General features: G+C 40.3%; 2 protein-coding genes across 17 annotated transcripts in view; one reads left to right on the forward strand and one right to left on the reverse strand.

Annotated features, from left to right (window-relative positions):
* Window positions 1-1,135: 1,135 nt before the first annotated feature.
* On the reverse strand, window positions 1,136-10,705 carry GPATCH11 (G-patch domain containing 11). Of its 12 annotated transcripts, none has more exons than XM_023619235.2 (10): window positions 10,188-10,663; window positions 8,647-8,889; window positions 6,878-6,949; window positions 6,096-6,322; window positions 5,244-5,285; window positions 4,477-4,597; window positions 4,282-4,372; window positions 3,022-3,135; window positions 2,019-2,100; window positions 1,136-1,305 (listed from the first exon to the last, which is right to left on the reverse strand). In XM_023619235.2, the coding sequence occupies exons 3-10, from the start codon at window positions 6,934-6,936 to the stop codon at window positions 1,250-1,252; spliced, it is 792 nt and encodes a 263-aa protein (XP_023475003.1). In that variant the 5' UTR covers window positions 6,937-6,949; window positions 8,647-8,889; window positions 10,188-10,663; the 3' UTR covers window positions 1,136-1,249. The 12 variants fall into 12 exon arrangements, with proteins under 12 accessions (XP_023475003.1, XP_070092540.1, XP_070092546.1 ...); XM_070236439.1 differs by having other exon boundaries at window positions 8,538-8,691; window positions 10,188-10,284; XM_070236445.1 differs by having other exon boundaries at window positions 5,655-6,322; window positions 10,188-10,272.
* HEATR5B (HEAT repeat containing 5B) overlaps window positions 10,310-16,951 on the forward strand; it is a 107,746-nt gene continuing 101,104 nt past the window's right edge. Inside the window, exons 1-3 of one of the 5 annotated variants that reach the window (XM_023619227.2) lie at window positions 10,310-10,427; window positions 11,246-11,393; window positions 14,619-14,830. In XM_023619227.2, coding sequence (XP_023474995.2) covers window positions 11,268-11,393; window positions 14,619-14,830 — 338 coding nt within the window. In that variant the 5' untranslated portion in view covers window positions 10,310-10,427; window positions 11,246-11,267. Of the gene's footprint in view, window positions 10,533-11,245; window positions 11,394-14,618; window positions 14,831-16,951 lie in introns of all 5 variants that reach the window. The other 4 variants (XM_023619228.2, XM_014731202.3, XM_070236438.1 and 1 more) reach the window with 4 other exon arrangements.

Consider the following 16,951-nt stretch of genomic DNA (forward strand, 5'->3'; position numbering starts at 1 on the left):
GACTGCTCTACGTTTAACCTATAGCACTAGCTCTCATCTACAAGTGCTTACCAAAATCACTAGGGAGGCACCTGAGCTTGTGAACTTTGAAAAAAGTTCATGATTTTGATACCTAACCTTGAGTGGAGCTCTTTAGAGCTGTGCCACGTTATGTCCTTAGCTGTAGTTGATTAAATTACAGGAAAGCAGATTTCAGCGTAAGAGAGAAAAATAACTTTAAAAATCACTTAGTGGTACCCAGCAATGGAATGCTCCATTTTAAGGCAGTGAGCTCTCTGGGTAAATATATTCCTGGAGGAATACAGGCAGAGGTTGGATTACCACCTGCTAGGACTGTTGGCAAGGGGCTCCCAAATTCAGTAACTAGTTGGATCACCTGGTATTTAAGGTTACCCCAACTGTTAAGTTTCTTTAGCCACAATGTGCAATAGATCACTTACAATGGATATACACATTGCCATGAAAACTCACTATTTTACCAGAAGTATCATAATTATTTTTGTTTCTAAAACAACTTGATTAGAATTAAGTAGTGTTGATTGCCTTGGACATCAGTCTTACTGAGGGGAATACTTTTCCCCTTCTCCTCATGCTTGCGTGGAACGGAGGGAACTTCCTCTTGCTCCTTAGGAGAGAGAAGTGTGGAAAGCAGCTCTGTGAACCCTCATTCATTCCCTCTCAACAGAGAGGTGTCTTAACGGATGAGTGATTTTGGGAGAAGGAACTGAGCATGGGTGGCCCAGCCCGTGGTGGGTGTCAGAGCTCCCTGGTCTCAGAATGCAAAGCTGGGCTCTGTCCCTGCAAGGCAGAGGTCTGCAGATCCCTCTGCCCAGGGAGATACATTAGGGAGCCTCACTGGAGAACAAGTCAACCTTGGTCTCTAGTTCAGCTTCATCGATAATAAAGCTGATAGCTTGCATCTCTCTAACTCCCATGTCTTATTTCTCACTCTTTTCTGAAGTGAAGAGGGGAATAAGAGAGTTACCTGTTGATGTCCTTAAACCCCATAAGCATCACAATGGAGTCATAAATGGTAATTTCCCATGTCTATGATACTTGTGTTCTGAAATAGCATTCCACTATTTGTTTGAAGTCAGTGAACAAAGTGTTTCCAAAGTACAAAAAGAACAAAACATACAAAGCCCCTCTTTCTTTACTGGCATCAAAAATTGGGGAATTCTAACAGCTCAATTGTCTATCTTTAGGAAACAATAACATTTTCCAAGTTTCTACTTTATTGAGAATAATCTCAGTCGTGATCTGCCGAAGTTGGTCCTGGGCAATTTGAAGACAGGTCTTCTTTATCTGTAATTTATGTGATAAAAATGAAAGATTAATACAAGTTATATAGTAAACTATTCTAGAAAATTATTTCAACATAACATATTTTTTTAGTTGTGTTTGCTGCTTACTCTGCTAAACAAACCAGGAAAAGATAAAAAAAATAACAACCAAAATTCTTCACTCTCAAGTACAAAGTCCTTCAATTCAAGTTTAGCCTAGCCAGCTTCAGCAACTGTGTTAAAAGGGAAAGCCGTGGCTCTACAAGACATCTGGCAAGTTTTAAACCGTTTCTTTCCTTACAATGAAAAAAAAAAAAATGGAGTGGATTTCAACATTCTGATTTTTATGGTTCAGGGACAATATTCTAACTACATAAAAATTAGTCCTAAAAACTTAATATTTCCTTCAAGTATCTTTAGGTGAAGAAAGAATCTTTAAAAATCATGAAAAAAAATTCATCATCCTCAAGTGATTAGGAAATTCTTTCTTTTGAAATAGAACTGAAAAACTCCCTTCTACACATTCAGTTTCTGAAAAGTTAAAAACACCTTTAGTAAGGCCTCAATTATTTCTATAACCACTATTTCTTTAAGACATTAATCCTGCTTGACATTTAGATGGAATAAGAAATTTCCATTGTCTACTGGAAATGTGATTTTTACAAAAAGACCAAAGTTAAAAATCAAAAAGCACTTGTGTACAATATTTTTAAAAAGTATACAGTATCTTGTTACCTTCATAGGCTGTTCCACACCAAATACAATACAGATGCTCTTCTCTTAAATAACTTGTTAATATTTGTAATTTTTCCAGTACCTAGATAGAGGACACAAGCATATTAATAACTCACACTGAACAGAATCTTGGTTTTCTGATCTCCTGGATCAAACTAAATTAGCCCAGGGCAGTAAATGTTTGCTACACTCTCAACCACTTAGGAGAGAGGCCAAGGGCAGAATATATGAGAACATGTCCCAGTTTACAAGCCACCCTGATGTTTTCACAAGTCTGCCAGAAACAACAGAAACCACTTGCTAACATTTAGAAAATAGGCTTTGGCTGGCTCTTTTATAATCAGCATCCTGCAAAGACCCCTTCTACTTTCAAAGAATCTACCTCCCCTAGATGGGATGAGGTGCTTCTCTTTGCCATTAAAGTTCTCATCAGTGGTCTCCCAGTTTAGTGGAACATAGGTTTTTCAAACTGTAAATGTTTCCCACAACATTCTTATATACATGTAACCACAGAAATGTGTATTCCTTTCTTGAATAATCTCCCTTCCTCTGCATCGTGTTTTTTTGCTTTATTTACGGGTGGAGGAGAGAGGTACTCATTAGAATCATTTCCAGAAGTTTAACAGGAAACAAGGTCAAAACTAAAGTAATTTCCATTTGTAGGTAATCCATCATCCAAACCTAAGCTGAGGTGAGAGGGTAAATTGAAACTAAAGGGAAAAATTATATGAAGCTTTGATTTGGCGTTAATAACATAAACCTATAATGCGGTGGTTTTGAACTAGGGGTGATTTTTCCCTCAGGGGACATTTAACAATGTCTGGAGACATTTCTGGTTGTCACAAGGGGGAAGTGAAACTGGCATCTGGTGGGTGGAGGCCAGGAATGCTCCTAGACATCTTACAGCGCACAGAACAGCACCCCACGACAAGTTACCCAGTTCAAAACGTTAATGGTGCCACGGCTGAGACACCCTGCTCAAGGAGCTCGTGCCAAAACATACACTTAAATCTTCACTCGTATATTCATCTTCATCTTGTTCTTTTTCTTCCTCTTCCTCTTCTTCAGTCTCCTCAAGCCTCAACCAGTACCATGCCTCCCTGGGAACTTGAATATTCTGAAAATGTAGAATTATTCCCAATTAAACATAGCTAAACATAAGACTATCACAAGCATGTTCATGTCAACAAGTATTCAATCTTTCAATTAAATATTTACTGAGTGCTGCTTCAAGAGGAAAGCACTGTACTATGAACTCTGGGGATGCAAAACCCAATTAGAACATTGTGTCTAAGTTGCTGGCAGTCTGGTACGGAAAATAAGCTATGGGTATAAATAGCTTAATGGGTATAAAATAATACATATAAGCTAGAAAATCTTTTTTTTTTTTAAATTAATTTTTTGAGGAAGATTAGCCCTGAGCTAACATCTGCCGTCAATCCTCCTCTTTTTGCTGAGGAAGACTGGCCCTGAGCTAAAATCTGTGCCCATCTTCCTCTACTTTATATTTGAGATGCCTGCCACAGCATGGCTTGACAAGCAGTGTATAGGTCCACACCCGGGATCCGAACCGGCGAACCCCAGGCCACCAAAGCAGAAGATGCTAACTTAACCTCTGCGCCACTGGGCCGGCCCCAAGCTAGGAAATCTTAAGTGTTATGACACACATTCAAAATTAAGTGCTATGAAAATAGAGAAAAGTGAGAGATTGCTTCCAGCAATCTATTTATATATGAGGGAAATTTTACAAACATTTTTGGGACTTTAAATGGAGTCATTTTAATTTGATGGTACTTGAAACATCAAAATAAAAAATAAAAGTAATTTTTAAAAAATGTTTTTAAGAAATGTTCAAATGAAATAGATAGTATTCTACTATGATTTTACTAGTTAGACACACAGGAGATACTAAATATGGACTGAAAATAGGCTATTCTGGCTAATCAAATATTCTGGTGAACAGAATTTCCACACATACTAGCTCTGAGCAATTAATATTCAAATAAGCAGAGAACAATTAAATGTAAAAATATTACTGAACCCTTATTGGATAATTCAGACTATACAGGTTCTTGCAGTAATCAAGTCATTATTGTATCAACTATCATAGATCAGTAGTGCATGTTAAATAAGAGCTTTAATGGGTAGAAGGCTAGATATACCAGATTTGGAGTTCTTTTTTTTTTTTTTTTTGATATACACATGGCAAATCACACTGGGTGCCAAAACACTTTACCAAACTGAAAACAGGTGAAAGGCTTGCCTTCTGAGTATCCAACTGTTGACAGGCTCGCTGGCTTCTTCTAAGATCTCCTTCTAGCTTCATTTCATCTTGCTTACTTTTAAGTCTCATTCTAATTGAAAGAAAAAGTCATATACTAAAGGTCTATATCCTCTTTATCCATTTTAGAAGCTGAAGTGCCAGAAAACATACCACAAAAACAGCTCAAAGTTTTACCGAAATTGTTCTGCAGCTTTTTCTTCAGCTTGATTTTTCATGTGAATCTTTCTTCTGTAGCTTTCTAATTTTTCCTCTGCTTTCCGTTTTAATAATGCCTCATGCCCAAGGCCACTTTTCCCTGTTCAAACAGATAACGCTGATGAGAAACTTACTTATACTTCAAAACTTGACAACTTAAATATTTACAAATTGAATGCAATTCTAATTTGAATACAATCCCTCAAAATCAATTGGAAAGAATGACAGGAAAAACACACTAGAGATTTTTTTAAAAGACCCAAACACACAATTTGATGTTTACAAAGATCATCTGTCTGATCTAATAAGATAGTAGTAATACTATACAGATTTTTTTAAATCAGGAAAATAGTATCAACTGTCATACTTTCATATAAATATGATGAACAAATAAAACATATTTTTTCTCTTGCATTCATCTGAAGTATTAAGAAAAACACAATGGATAAATCTGTCTCAGAATACTTTTAGGATATTTTAATGGGAAAAAATAGCTTTTTGTTTTCAATAATTACAATAATTTCTCCCCATATTTATGACTTAAATTTTATTTTATATTCACTAAAACTTACTTTTATTTTTAGTTTATAAGGTTTAGAAGTTTAACTAACAAACATTTTATTGAGGGCTTCCTATGATAAGAACTGTAAGAGTACCACCATAAAAAAAATATTTATTGAGCAAATATATGTGATAGATCTAAGTATAAGTTATTATTACTGGTAAATATGCTAAAAAATACATACCTGTTTTGACGTTGAGAGGAATTGGTTCAACAATACCATCTCCTAAAAAAGAGAACAAAATACAAACTACTTCAGAAATTCTTCCTCAAACGACAGGTAAGCATAGCATGCAACTTTACAATGTTCTATACATATCCCCTCCAGTTTTTATGGTATTCAGAACTGAAAGCTGAACATCAATACTCTATAAGCAGCTACCTCCCTTGCCTTCAAATACCTAGTCCTCAATAAGGCTGACCCATGGCCTCTTATGCCACCCGAAGGCAGAGTTTTAAACACTGATAGACGTCTAAGAGAGCGACAGCCTTGCTAAGTGAAGTTCAAAGCCATCACCATAAAGGAGAGAAGAAAAGAAAAACAGCTGACAGAAACTACTATAAATATACGGCCTTTACATCTTAACAGTCTCACTTCCTAAACAGAGGTGAGAAGTGAGCTTCTCCAACTGGGTGGTCATTCAGGCAGCCGCCACAGGTCCAGAGCAAGCAGGGCAGAGTGCCGACATCATCTTCAATGTTGCTTCTCTATCCTCTGACCATTGTATTTCTCAACCCTTCACTTGTCACCACTCTTAGCTGCTGCCTCCATTGTAAGCCTCGTCCATTCCACTTGTTAAAGCCTTCAAGGCTGAGCTGGGCTGATAAGCAGCTCTTGACGGCACATGGCTGTCTAAAGCGGATGTGGGAAGATGAAAGTTCTCTGTAAAGTTTGTTAGTACGTAAGAGACTAGGAAGCTTAAGTTGTTTTAATTTCTGTGTAGATGGATACAGATTAAAGAGTCGTCACTGGTACACATCAATACATCACCATCTGGTGGTTAGGAACAGCTGTTTATTTCCAGATGTGACTCACCACTCTTGCCAAGGGCCTGACCACTTTTATATCCCATCTTTTGGAGCAAAGCAAACCCTTTGTTTTCACAGCCTAGGGCATTCTTCAACCCAACGTCACGTCTTTCTTGCTCTTCTTCTTTTAAACTCTTCTGCCTGTTTTTCAAATTAGCTTCCTGTTGCTTTTCTTCTTTTCTACGGGCTTCTCGGATTTGCCTCAGCATTGGCAATCCTGGTCTGATATCTTCTCTGAAGAATAAGGGAAAAAGTTATTCTAGATGAGTACATGAAGTTTTCTCATAACTTTGCTACTTACTCACTTGACACAATATTTCAGCACTACCTTTATGATCAACTTTGTTATCCTTGATATTAGAACATAATCAGTGGCCTCTGAGAATGGCTGCTTTAGTAAAAATGATGAAGGCTGGTGTCAGATTGTAGGAAACTACAGAAAGTATAGAGTTGAAGTTAGAAATAGTAAGTCCAAACTAATTTTTCCAGGAAGTTGGCAACAATAAAGAGCCAAGCTGAATGGTAGCTAGAAGAGACAATACGATGAAATAAAGGAAAAGAGTAAATTTCCTTGGAAGAGGGGAATAAAAAAGATGAAGGGCAGAAGTAAAACGCTTAGCATTAAAAGGGAAGAAGAGGCTCCTAGTATCTTTGTATTGACACGCAGGTGGTGTGCATAAAGCAGTAAGACTAACTTTCCAAGCTCACACTTAAAATCAGTATCATTGCTCAAGAGTCTACCTTATTGTCTTACACATGCCCTTACATGAGGTGTACACATTTACTTACTGGACATTAATGAAGACGTCAGACATATAGTCGTCGTCTTCTGCCATGTTCAACTTCATATGGCAACAGTATCTACAAAGCAAATAGGATACAGTAACAAGTATTTTTTTAGTTTACCAAAATGGACATAAACTTTTCTGTATCCCCAGCCATGACCTTTCTCTAGAGTGCTACCACATATTCCAGTGCCCTTTGACATCTTTCTCTGTGGCACTCTCAAACTCAACAATCCAAACAACTCATTCTCTTCTACCCCAAACCTCCTTCATCCCCTATATTTCCAAAGTAATGTCACTACTATCTCCCCAATCTAGACCTCTCATAAACCATGTTAATTCTTACTCCATAATATCCCTCGCAGGCATTTTTTTCTATGCGATCACTGCTTTAGTTCGGGCATTTCTTTCTCACCTGAACTATTACAACAGCTTCCTAATTGCTCTCATTACCTTTGGCCTCTCCTCTTCCAATCCATCCTCTACATCTCCTCCAGAGTGGTTTTTTAAAAACCTAAGTCTGGTCATGTTACTTGCCTGTTTCAAATCCTTCAATAAACTTTACCCTATAGGCAGTGGAGGACCAGTCACTTTAACACTGTAGCAGGAGAGATCCTTCATAATCTGACTCGACTCTCCCTTAGGATTCATTATTCAAGCCACATGGGCTTCTCATTGTCCTCTGAACACACTACCGGCACTTCCTTCCTTCGAGGCCTAGGCTATCCTCCTTCACCAAAACCTGTCCTGACCACTCCAGGCCTCTCCCTACAGCACTTTCTGTTCAACCTGCTCATTTGGAACTTGTATAGTTAACACCTCACTTATATGGGAACATTTTGAGGAGAGTTTCCATCCAAAATAGTTAAAATCACATAATTATTGGCACTTAAAGGGATAAAATAATTATCCAGAAAGGAGCATCTCAAACTTGATGTACATGAATTGTGCCGGGATCTTCTTAAAATGCAGAGTCTGATTCTGAGTGACCCTGAGGTTCTGCGTTTCTAACAGGCTCCCAGGTGATGCCAGTGCTGCTGATCCAGTAGCTGGACACAAAAGGGTAGTCACTTGTTGCAGTCTCCAACCCTAGTTCCCAAGACCCTGATTCCTGTAGCTCTTTCTTTGATGCTGTGACCTAGCACTCTTCCCAGCTATGTCGGCTAATAAATTTCCTCATTACTTAAGCTTGTTTGAGTAGGGATTCTGTCAACTGCAATCCAGAGACTGGACAATTACCCTGGATGAAGAAAGTAGTACTGTACTGGTTTTTAATATTTTTATATGTATATCTTCCAAACTAGGCTGTAAATCACAAAGACAAGTCCCCTATATCCCCACTGCCTAGCACTGTGTCCCAAACATCATAAATTCTTAATGTTTAGCTATGATGCGAATAAGAAGGGGCTTTAATAATAGTTATGATTTTGTAATAACAGAATACTTTTCTCCCTACATCACCATATCTTGTTTCCAAAAAAATATTTTTGTAAACAGATCATCAATACAGAAAATCACATGAAACAAATATATGGCTTAATGAATTTTTATAAGGCAAACACTCTTGTAACCATGTGGTAGCCTCCAAGATGGCCCCCAAGGATTACTGCCTCTTGGTTGTCAAGGTCCTTGTGTAGTCTCCTTCCACAGTGAAGAGCACTGACCTGTGTAACCAACAGGATAGTCTGGAAATGATGGAGTGTGACTTCTTGGCCATAAAAGACACAACAGCTCCTGGATCATGTTAACTCTGAAGTCAGTTAGATTACTCACTCTGAAGAAAGTCAGCTGTCACGTAGTGAGGACACTTAAGTAGCTCTATGGAGAGATCCACGTGGGAGAAACTCAGGCCTCCTGTCAGCAACCAGCATGAACTTGGGAGCCACACAAGTGAGCCACCTTGGAAATGGATCCTCAAGCCCCCGTCAAGCCTGCAGATGACTCAGCCTGAGCTGGCATCTTCACTATATCTTAAGGAAGTCCGGGCTAAGCTAAATCCCTAACGAATTCCAGAAACTGTGAGATAATAAATGTTTATAGTTAATTCAAGCTGCTAAATGTTGGGATAACTTGTTACACAGCAAAAGATAATACAAACCATCATCAATAGCACATCCTTGTCAGCTACCCAGGAGTCCTCTTTGACCCCTACCCAACTGCACCCTTCCAATCACTTCCTTTTCTTTATAGTTTCATCATCCTGAAACATTAGTTTAGTTTTGCCTATTTTTCTTTTTGTTATAATATTCTAAGTTAAGAATGTGTAAGATTATATACAGCATTTGTGGTAATTCACCCACTGTCTCTAAAGCTCAGAATCTTCATTTCTAATAACAGTATTTTTACACATAATGGTTTAGCACCTACCCAGTATATCACACATTTTTATCCCATTTAATCATCATTAACAACTCTGTCAGGTAGGTAGGTAGTTCCACTTTCTAGTTGGAGAAATTAAGGCTCAGTATGGCTAAATGACTTGCTCAACACAACAAAAAATCCAGGTCTCAGTGCTCTTGCTACTGCCAATAGGATTAGATTATCTTTAAGGGACCCATTTAGCTCTAAAGTGCCAGGGGCTTACAGATTATTTTTAAAGCTCCCTTTTTATGATTACGATATACTGTGGCATCATCCATTCTCATCAAGCACAGGGATAAACTTCACAAGGCGACAATCCAGGCAGAGATGACGGTGGTTTGGACCACAGCGACAGCAGTGGAAGTGGTTGGAGTCTAGGCATATTTTGAAGGTAGAGCTAACAAGATTTGCTGATGATTGGAGGTGGTGTGTGAAAGATGGATGCCAAGGATTACTCCAAGGCTTTTGGTCTGAATATCCGGAAGAATGGAGTTACCAGTTGTTGAGAGTAGTTAGACTGTAGTAGGTTTCGTCCGGGTTTTGGCTGGGGTGTTTTTGTTTTTGTTTTTGTTTTTTTGGCAGAAAGCGGGCGGAGAGGTGGCAACAAGGGTGCTACTTCAGACACACTGAGAGTCCCATCATATATCCAAGCGGACAAATGAGCTAAGTAGTTGAATGTACAGCAGAAAGGTGACAAGAAACGCCTCTCAGTCCCAAACACTCCCTTCAGGCACCACTGAGCCCTTGCCTCTCGCGTCCCTCCCGGGTGCAAGCGTGCCACAGACGCGACCACTCACGAGTGGGAAGGTGGGAGACGATGTGACGGGGTAGTTACAGCCAGCGCACAGATCACCGCCCTTTACCATTCTATCGGGCGCCTCCAACCCCTTACCTGGCATTTGTACTCGCCCCGCGTCAGCTCGCGACAGCGCGCTGCGCAAGCGCCCACTCACCTGCACAAGACTTCTGGGCCTCGGCTCCCGCCGGTGTTTCCCTGTGCGGAATCAATACAAAATCTACGGCAGGCGGGGCTAGGAGGACGTGGTTAGTGCGCTTGCGCAAGACCAGCCTTCTGCGCACGCGCTGTCCCCTCGTTTCCTGCCGGCTAGAGTGAGAGAGGCGGGGCATCCGGGTCCCTCGGCGGCTGCTTCTGGCTGCGGAGCTCAGCTGGTCGCCTCCTGGCAGACTAGGAGGTGAGGCCGTTCCCGTCCGCCGTCAAAGCATGGCCGTTGACACCCACTCACACCCCTGTCTGCTCGTACATTTTCAGAAGGCTGGGGAGGAAAATCGAGTTCGTAGTGAGCATCTTCCCTTTTCAGGCGCCGGGCTCGGTTCCAGGCTGCCGCCTCCTGGAGTTGACAGCCCGAGTGACCCTGCCGAGGCCTGCGGCGGCCTCCTGCGCTTCCCCCAGACCCGGCGCCGCGCTCCCGTCCGCGGAGTCGCCGGGTTCGCGCAGACCCGCAGCGCGCGCGGCCTCTGCCGGCTGCGTTCCCGGACCGCCCGGGGACCTGGCCGCCCCCAGCGCATCCCCGTGGGAGGACTCCTGGCCTTCCCGTGTGGGATCTGTATGCGAGGATGCCCGGACGTCCCCCTGGGCCCCGTGCTGCAGGAGAGGGGAAGGCTGCAGTGCACGGAGCGGCGGGCGAGGGAGAAAGGTGGCTAGGTGGTCAGGCCCGGCCGGTGGATGACCTCGGTGCTTCAGTTTTCCCATTTACGGAATGGGTTAAGGGCATGTGTTTTGCTAAGCCTGTGTCTTCTGGAGTAATGCCTTATTTGCAGTACATATTTTAAAATATTTTCCTTTCACTCCGTTACTCATTCTTCCTCGCCAAGCATTTGCTTTTGTTTTTGCTTGTACCCCTGTCCTTTAAAATTAGGTTCTCAGGTTTTGCCTCAAAGAAGTTGTAGATTTCCTCCAAATGAGATGAGAAGTAAAGCCTTGCTTTTCATTTCTTAGTGGTTGCATTCATTACAAGGTTGCATCCTTACAGGTATTCTTTCTTTATTTAAGGTCTGAATTTAAAACTTCAGTAATGGAGTTAGCCCACAGTTTATTGCTAAATGAAGAAGCTTTGGCTCAAATCACGGAAGCAAAGAGACCAGTTTTTATCTTTGAATGGTTGCGATTTCTTGATAAAGTCTTGGTTGCTGCCAACAAGGTATGGTATTGCTTTTTGTCCAGCTGGGTTAATGTAATAAAGAGTATTATGTGTTCGTGATTTGTAAAACACATTATGTTTTGGAAAGGTCCTGGGTCGCTTATGGAGCTTGAGAATATTACACTGTAATGGGAATTTCTCGTCTGTCCTTTTTCTATTCTGTGGCAAAACCCAAACCTCGTTTAAATCCCGTTTGTTGCCTCCTTCATGCCTCTACCTGGACAGTTGAATGTGACTGGAGAAAAACATGATTATGTGACTGCTGTCACTTTAAATTTGTTATCTCCAACTTCAAGTGGTCCCTCAGTGCTGTCTAGCAATCCCCGTATCTTCACTTATTTTACTGAGGAGTTATTAATAGGCTTTTTTTTTTCCTATTCTTTCTGCATGGTCTGTTTTATTCAAGTTGCCTTTCATTATCTGTCTGTTTTATTTTCTGTCTTTAAAATGAGATGCTTTCCTGAGACATCTAATCATCTTTGGCTGTCTCCTCAAATTTGAATGAGTAGTAAAAAGTTTCCTGGGCAGGGTGAAGTTTGTTAACTGTACTTCCCAGTAGGCCAGTCGGGTCTTTGAGGAACCCCTGACGTTAGTATCTTAGGTTTCTCTGGGCTAGTCATTCCCCAGAAGAGACTTTTGTACTCTAGTGTCATAGGGTATATGGCTAGCTGCCTAGGTTCTGGGGATTAGGGGAGAAAGCTGGGGACTTCAACATCCAGTATGTAAGCTTTCACTTAATTCACTGTTTGCACTGCAAGTTTCCCCAGCCCGCAGCTATGCCTGAGCTCCCTTAGTGCAGAATGGAGGAGCAAGATATGGAAGTCTTATGACTTGTAAAATAGACTCTCAGTCATTTCCTTCATTTCTAGACACAGCTTCACTCCCTCATTTATAAGCACCTAGGAAAAAACAAAAACAAAAAGCAAACAAGAACTTTTAGAGCATTCTGTGTTATAAGATGGATCTCTTCTCAACTTTCCATAGGGATACCTGGCTTCCATTATTTGTGTTGATTCTTTTCCTATTTTCTTTGCCCTTGTGGATTTGTGCTTTTTTTTTTTTGGTTACCCTGTAGTATAGTTTTGGTAGGGTTTCTAGAGAAACAGAGTTAATGCATGGATTCATTTACAGTATTTAATTAGAAGTTTCTGTTTTCTGTTAACCCCCTTCAACTGGATACTTGTGGCCTCCACTCTGCTGAAACAGCTCTTGTCATCAGTGATCTCACATTGCCCAAACCAGTGGTCATTATTGTGTCCTAATTGACCCATCAGCAGCTTTTGGCATAGTTGATCCTCTAACTTGAAACACTTAAAATATTTTTTATTTTGTTGTGAAATTGAAAAATGCAAAAGAGTATATAAAAAGTTATTTAGGGCCTGGCCCCATGGCCTATTGGTCAAGTTTGCTGTGCTCTGCTTCAGTGGCCCAGGTTTGGTTCCCATGTGTGGGCCTGCACCACTTTTTGGCAGCCATGCTGTGGTGGCGACCCACATACAAAGTAGAGGAAGATTGGTGCAGATGTTAGCTCAGGGTAAATCTTCCTCAGCAAAAAAAAAAGTTATTTACATTATGAAGCCTGATAATATGAACATCTCTATACCCTCCACCCAAATTTAACAGTGGATTGTTATCATTACTGTTGATGCACACTTTGTGTCAAGTTCTTCCTATTTGTGGTTCCCAAGACGTATTTGCTTTTAGTGCTCTTCCTATTTCACTAGTTACTCTTCATCTCTTTCGTTGGCTCCTTCTCAGTCCTGAGCTCTTTTTTTAAAAAAAATTTATCTATACTTACTCCTTCAATGATATTATCTAATCTTAAGAATTTTACTACCATCTATACAATAATAACTGCCAGCTATCCTACAACCTGCTCCACCTCTTTATCTTGGATATCTAAACAGCATCTCAAAGTTAATGTGTTCAGTACCAAATTCTTGAATGCCCTCCCAAACCTGTCCTTTCTCCAGTGCTCTCCAACTCAAGAAATGACCATTTCATCCTTCTAGTTGCTCAGGTCATAAACCTTAGAGGCATTCTTGATTTCTCTCTTTTTCTAAAACTTCAATTCATATTCATCAGCAAATCCTGCTGATTCTATCCACTAAATATATCCAGAATTAAATTATTTTTCGTTAACTCCATTGTTACCACCCTCATCTCTCATCTGGATTACTGCAACAGCTTCCTGAGTGCTCATCTGCTTCCAGCCATGTACCTTGTAGAGTATTCTTAGCTCAGTAGTCAGAATGAGCCTGTTAAAACATTTAGATAACATCCCTCCTCTGCTTCAAACTCTCATTCAGAAAAAAAATACAAAGTTCTTACAATGGTGTCTAGGGCACCACGGAATCTAGTTTCTTCTACCCTTCTGACTTCATCTCCTACTCCTTCCTCTCTCTTACTCTGCTCCAGCCAAACTGGCCTTCTTGCTGTCCTTGAGCATGCTAAGCATGCTCCCACCTCCAGGCCTTTGCACTTGTTCCCTCTGCCTGGAATGTTCTCCTAGGTATCTGTGTAGCTCGCACCTTCACTTCTTTTCAGAGAGGCCTTTTCTTACTAATCTATAGAAAACAGTGAGAACTCACACTATTCATTTATTTGTTAAGTGCTGTCTCTCCCCACTAGAATGTGAACTTCATGAGGGCAGAGACTTTGTTGTGTTCCCTGTTGCTCCCCAGTGCCTAGAATAGTGCATGGCATGTAATAAGTACACAATAAGTTCTTCTTGAATGAATGAATGAATTCTCAGTATTATGGGTAGATGTGAATATTTTTTCTGTTGCCTAGGGCTCCTCAGAGGTCTTCTGGTTTCCTTCACTGACCTGTAATTTTAGGAACTACTCACTTTGCTTTTACAGGGAAGCCTTTCTGGGTTCTAAGATGTCAGTTGTCCATACGCCCAATATTTTGCATCCTTTGACTATTGGTTTATTTCTTAGTAAGTTGACGTGGAAACTTTTTGGATCTAGAATAGTCACTTTTATTGGCAGCTAACTTTGGGATTGGAGGAGAAGGAAGGAGAATATTTAATCTAGGAAACAATGGTTCATTTCTTATTGAACTTTTCCTTATCTTGAAGATTCTCATGGTTGTATGCCTAATGTAATATAAATTTTAATCATTAGAGTGTCTTAACCATTAAGTATTTTTTATTTTGATTAAGAGGTAACGAAAATACGTATAAGAAAAACTGATGATGTTCTTTATTTTTTGTAACAGACTGATGTAAAGGAAAAACAGAAAAAACTTGTTGAACAATTAACCGGATTAATAAGCAGCTCACCTGGACCACCTACACGAAAATTGTTAGCTAAAAATCTTGCAGCCCTTTATAGCATTGGAGATACTTACACTGTGTTTCAAACACTTGATAAGTGTAATGACATTATCAGAAATAAAGATGACACTGCAGGCTACTTACCAACAAAATTGTAAGTACTTACTTTGACATCAACCCTTGAAGTTTATTTTTTAAGAGTAATGCATCTTAATAAGGGACTACTGATCGTGAAGTCCCCCAGGTAGATGGAAGCTGCGGCATTGCTGCTGACAGTACAACCTCTCAGTAGGTCTGGGGAAGGGGTTCTATTTCAGTATATGCTCCATCACCACTGGGACTTTGCAGAGTGTTGGTATGATGTCAGCAATTTGTACGGGAATCTTTTGGTAAATTTGGGTGGAGATAATATTTTTGGTTGGAATGGATAGGAATGTAAAGAATTTCAGAGTTATGGAATTGAGGCAGGAGTGAGCAAACTGTTGCCCACAGGCCAAATCCAGCTTGCTGCCTGTTTTGTAAATAAAGTTTTGCTGGAATACAGACATGTCTGTTCATTTAAGTGGTAGTTGCTTTCGTGCTATAATGGCAGACTTGAGTAGTTGAGACAGAGACCATTTTGCTTGCAAGTTTGCTGACCTCTAGTTTAAGGGCTTACCCAACTCCTAGACCCCAACTCCTAGACCATACTTGTGGTTCAGAGCAAGTGTTGAGGATAATGGCTCTAGGGATGCATCCTGTGAAAGAATCAGATAAGAAAATCAGCAGTTATAGTAAAATGAGGAGTGCTGTGGGAGGGAAAGAACACCTACATAAGCTTATCTGTGGTGTGAGTGGAGAGCAGTATCAAAAAAGGCTTCTCAAAGAACCTTCAGCCAGAGAAAACCAACCATCAAAGATGGACACATGGAAATTAGTCAAGTAAGGGGTTACGCTGGGAAGAGGGGAAGGTGGACGTGATAGGCCGGGGACTGGCAAACTTTATGAAAAGGGCCAGATACGAAATATTTTTGGCTTTGTGGAGTATACATCTCTGTCACAACTATTCATCTCTGCCACAGTACATAAATAAAAGAGTATGATAAAACTTTATTTACAAAAACAAGTGGCAGGCTGGATGATGGGCCAGAATTGGCCGGCAGGTTATAGTTTGCCAGCCTATTTTCTAGGCAAAGAAAACTTCAAATTGGAAACAGAAGTGGCTTATTTATATCTTATTTACAGTGCTTTTCAGAAAGATACAAAGTAGAGGAGGGAGCAAATTGTGAGGGGGAGATGATGAGTTCAATTCTGGGCGTGCTGACTTTGGAGTATAGTGGGAATATGCAAGTGACAGTGTGTAGTAGGCACTTGGAAATCCTGGTCTGGATTTTAGAGATCTGTGTTGGGAGTGCAGTTCCCTGAGTAGAGAATGGAGATTTGGCTGAACGTTTTGTTATGGAGAAAGTTACCCAGGAAGAGAATACTGTTGGAAAGGAGACGAGGGCCAAGAGTAAACTCTAGAACATCAACATTCAAGGGACCAGGGGCCAGTATAATAGCTTAAGGAGGAAATGGGGAAGTTCTTCTGAACTTGGACGCTGATTTTTAGGTTCGTTTTCAACTGCACAGGTACATTGTGATTGGATTTTCTCTTGTTTGGGATAGATGTAGATCTCAAAAGTTTCAGAAAAGATTAGAGAGTGTTACTACTTTCCACTTTATTTTGAAGTTTGAAGCTATGTTAATACTTTGATGATTTAGTTTAGTAAATCCACATATAATTTTGTAGTTCTGGTTAAATAGAATTTATTACATATTACATATTACTGATATGTATTTCCAGTGGATTTATGGGTTTTGTTTAGGAATTCGCTGATATATTCTGGCATGTGACCTCAGTCATTTTTAGCTTTCTTATCAGCCTGTAGAATACTGAGAAAAGCATGGGATTTGGAGTCAAAGAGGTAAAGGTCAACTCCCTGATTCTATTATTTATGACATGTATTATAGTGAGCTAAATTTATTGAATCTCTCTCAGCCTCGGAGTAACTTGCTCATAACATGTAGCTATTAGGTGGCAGGTTCTAGAATTTAGACGTAACATCTGCCAGACTTCAAAACATAGCTCTTCACCTCCATGCCCTCCTCCTGCCTCTAAGCTAAACTCACAGCTGTTCATTTATTTACTGTTTACATGAGTGATAATGGGATGGTTTCCTTGCTCCTGAAGAGATGGGATGCTGCTACATTTCTTCTTCTGTGTAGCCAAATGTTCCCTTAAAGCCATTTAGAT

This window comes from Equus caballus, chromosome 15 (assembly GCF_041296265.1).
Source record: "Equus caballus isolate H_3958 breed thoroughbred chromosome 15, TB-T2T, whole genome shotgun sequence".
In the NCBI taxonomy this organism is placed as follows: domain Eukaryota; kingdom Metazoa; phylum Chordata; class Mammalia; order Perissodactyla; family Equidae; genus Equus; species Equus caballus.

Excerpts from the sequence above, each read along its gene's own strand:
- GPATCH11 (XM_070236439.1), bottom strand. The coding sequence starts at position 8,590 with ATGGCCAAGAAGTCACACTCCATCATTTCCAGACTATCCTGTTGGTTA. Across the intron at positions 5,286-6,095 it reads TCAGGCCCTTGGCAAGAGTG|GAGATGGTATTGTTGAACCA; the intron begins GTGAGTCACATC and ends TCTCTTTTTTAG. Across the intron at positions 4,373-4,476 it reads AAAGCTGCAGAACAATTTCG|AATGAGACTTAAAAGTAAGC; the intron begins GTAAAACTTTGA and ends TCTTTCAATTAG.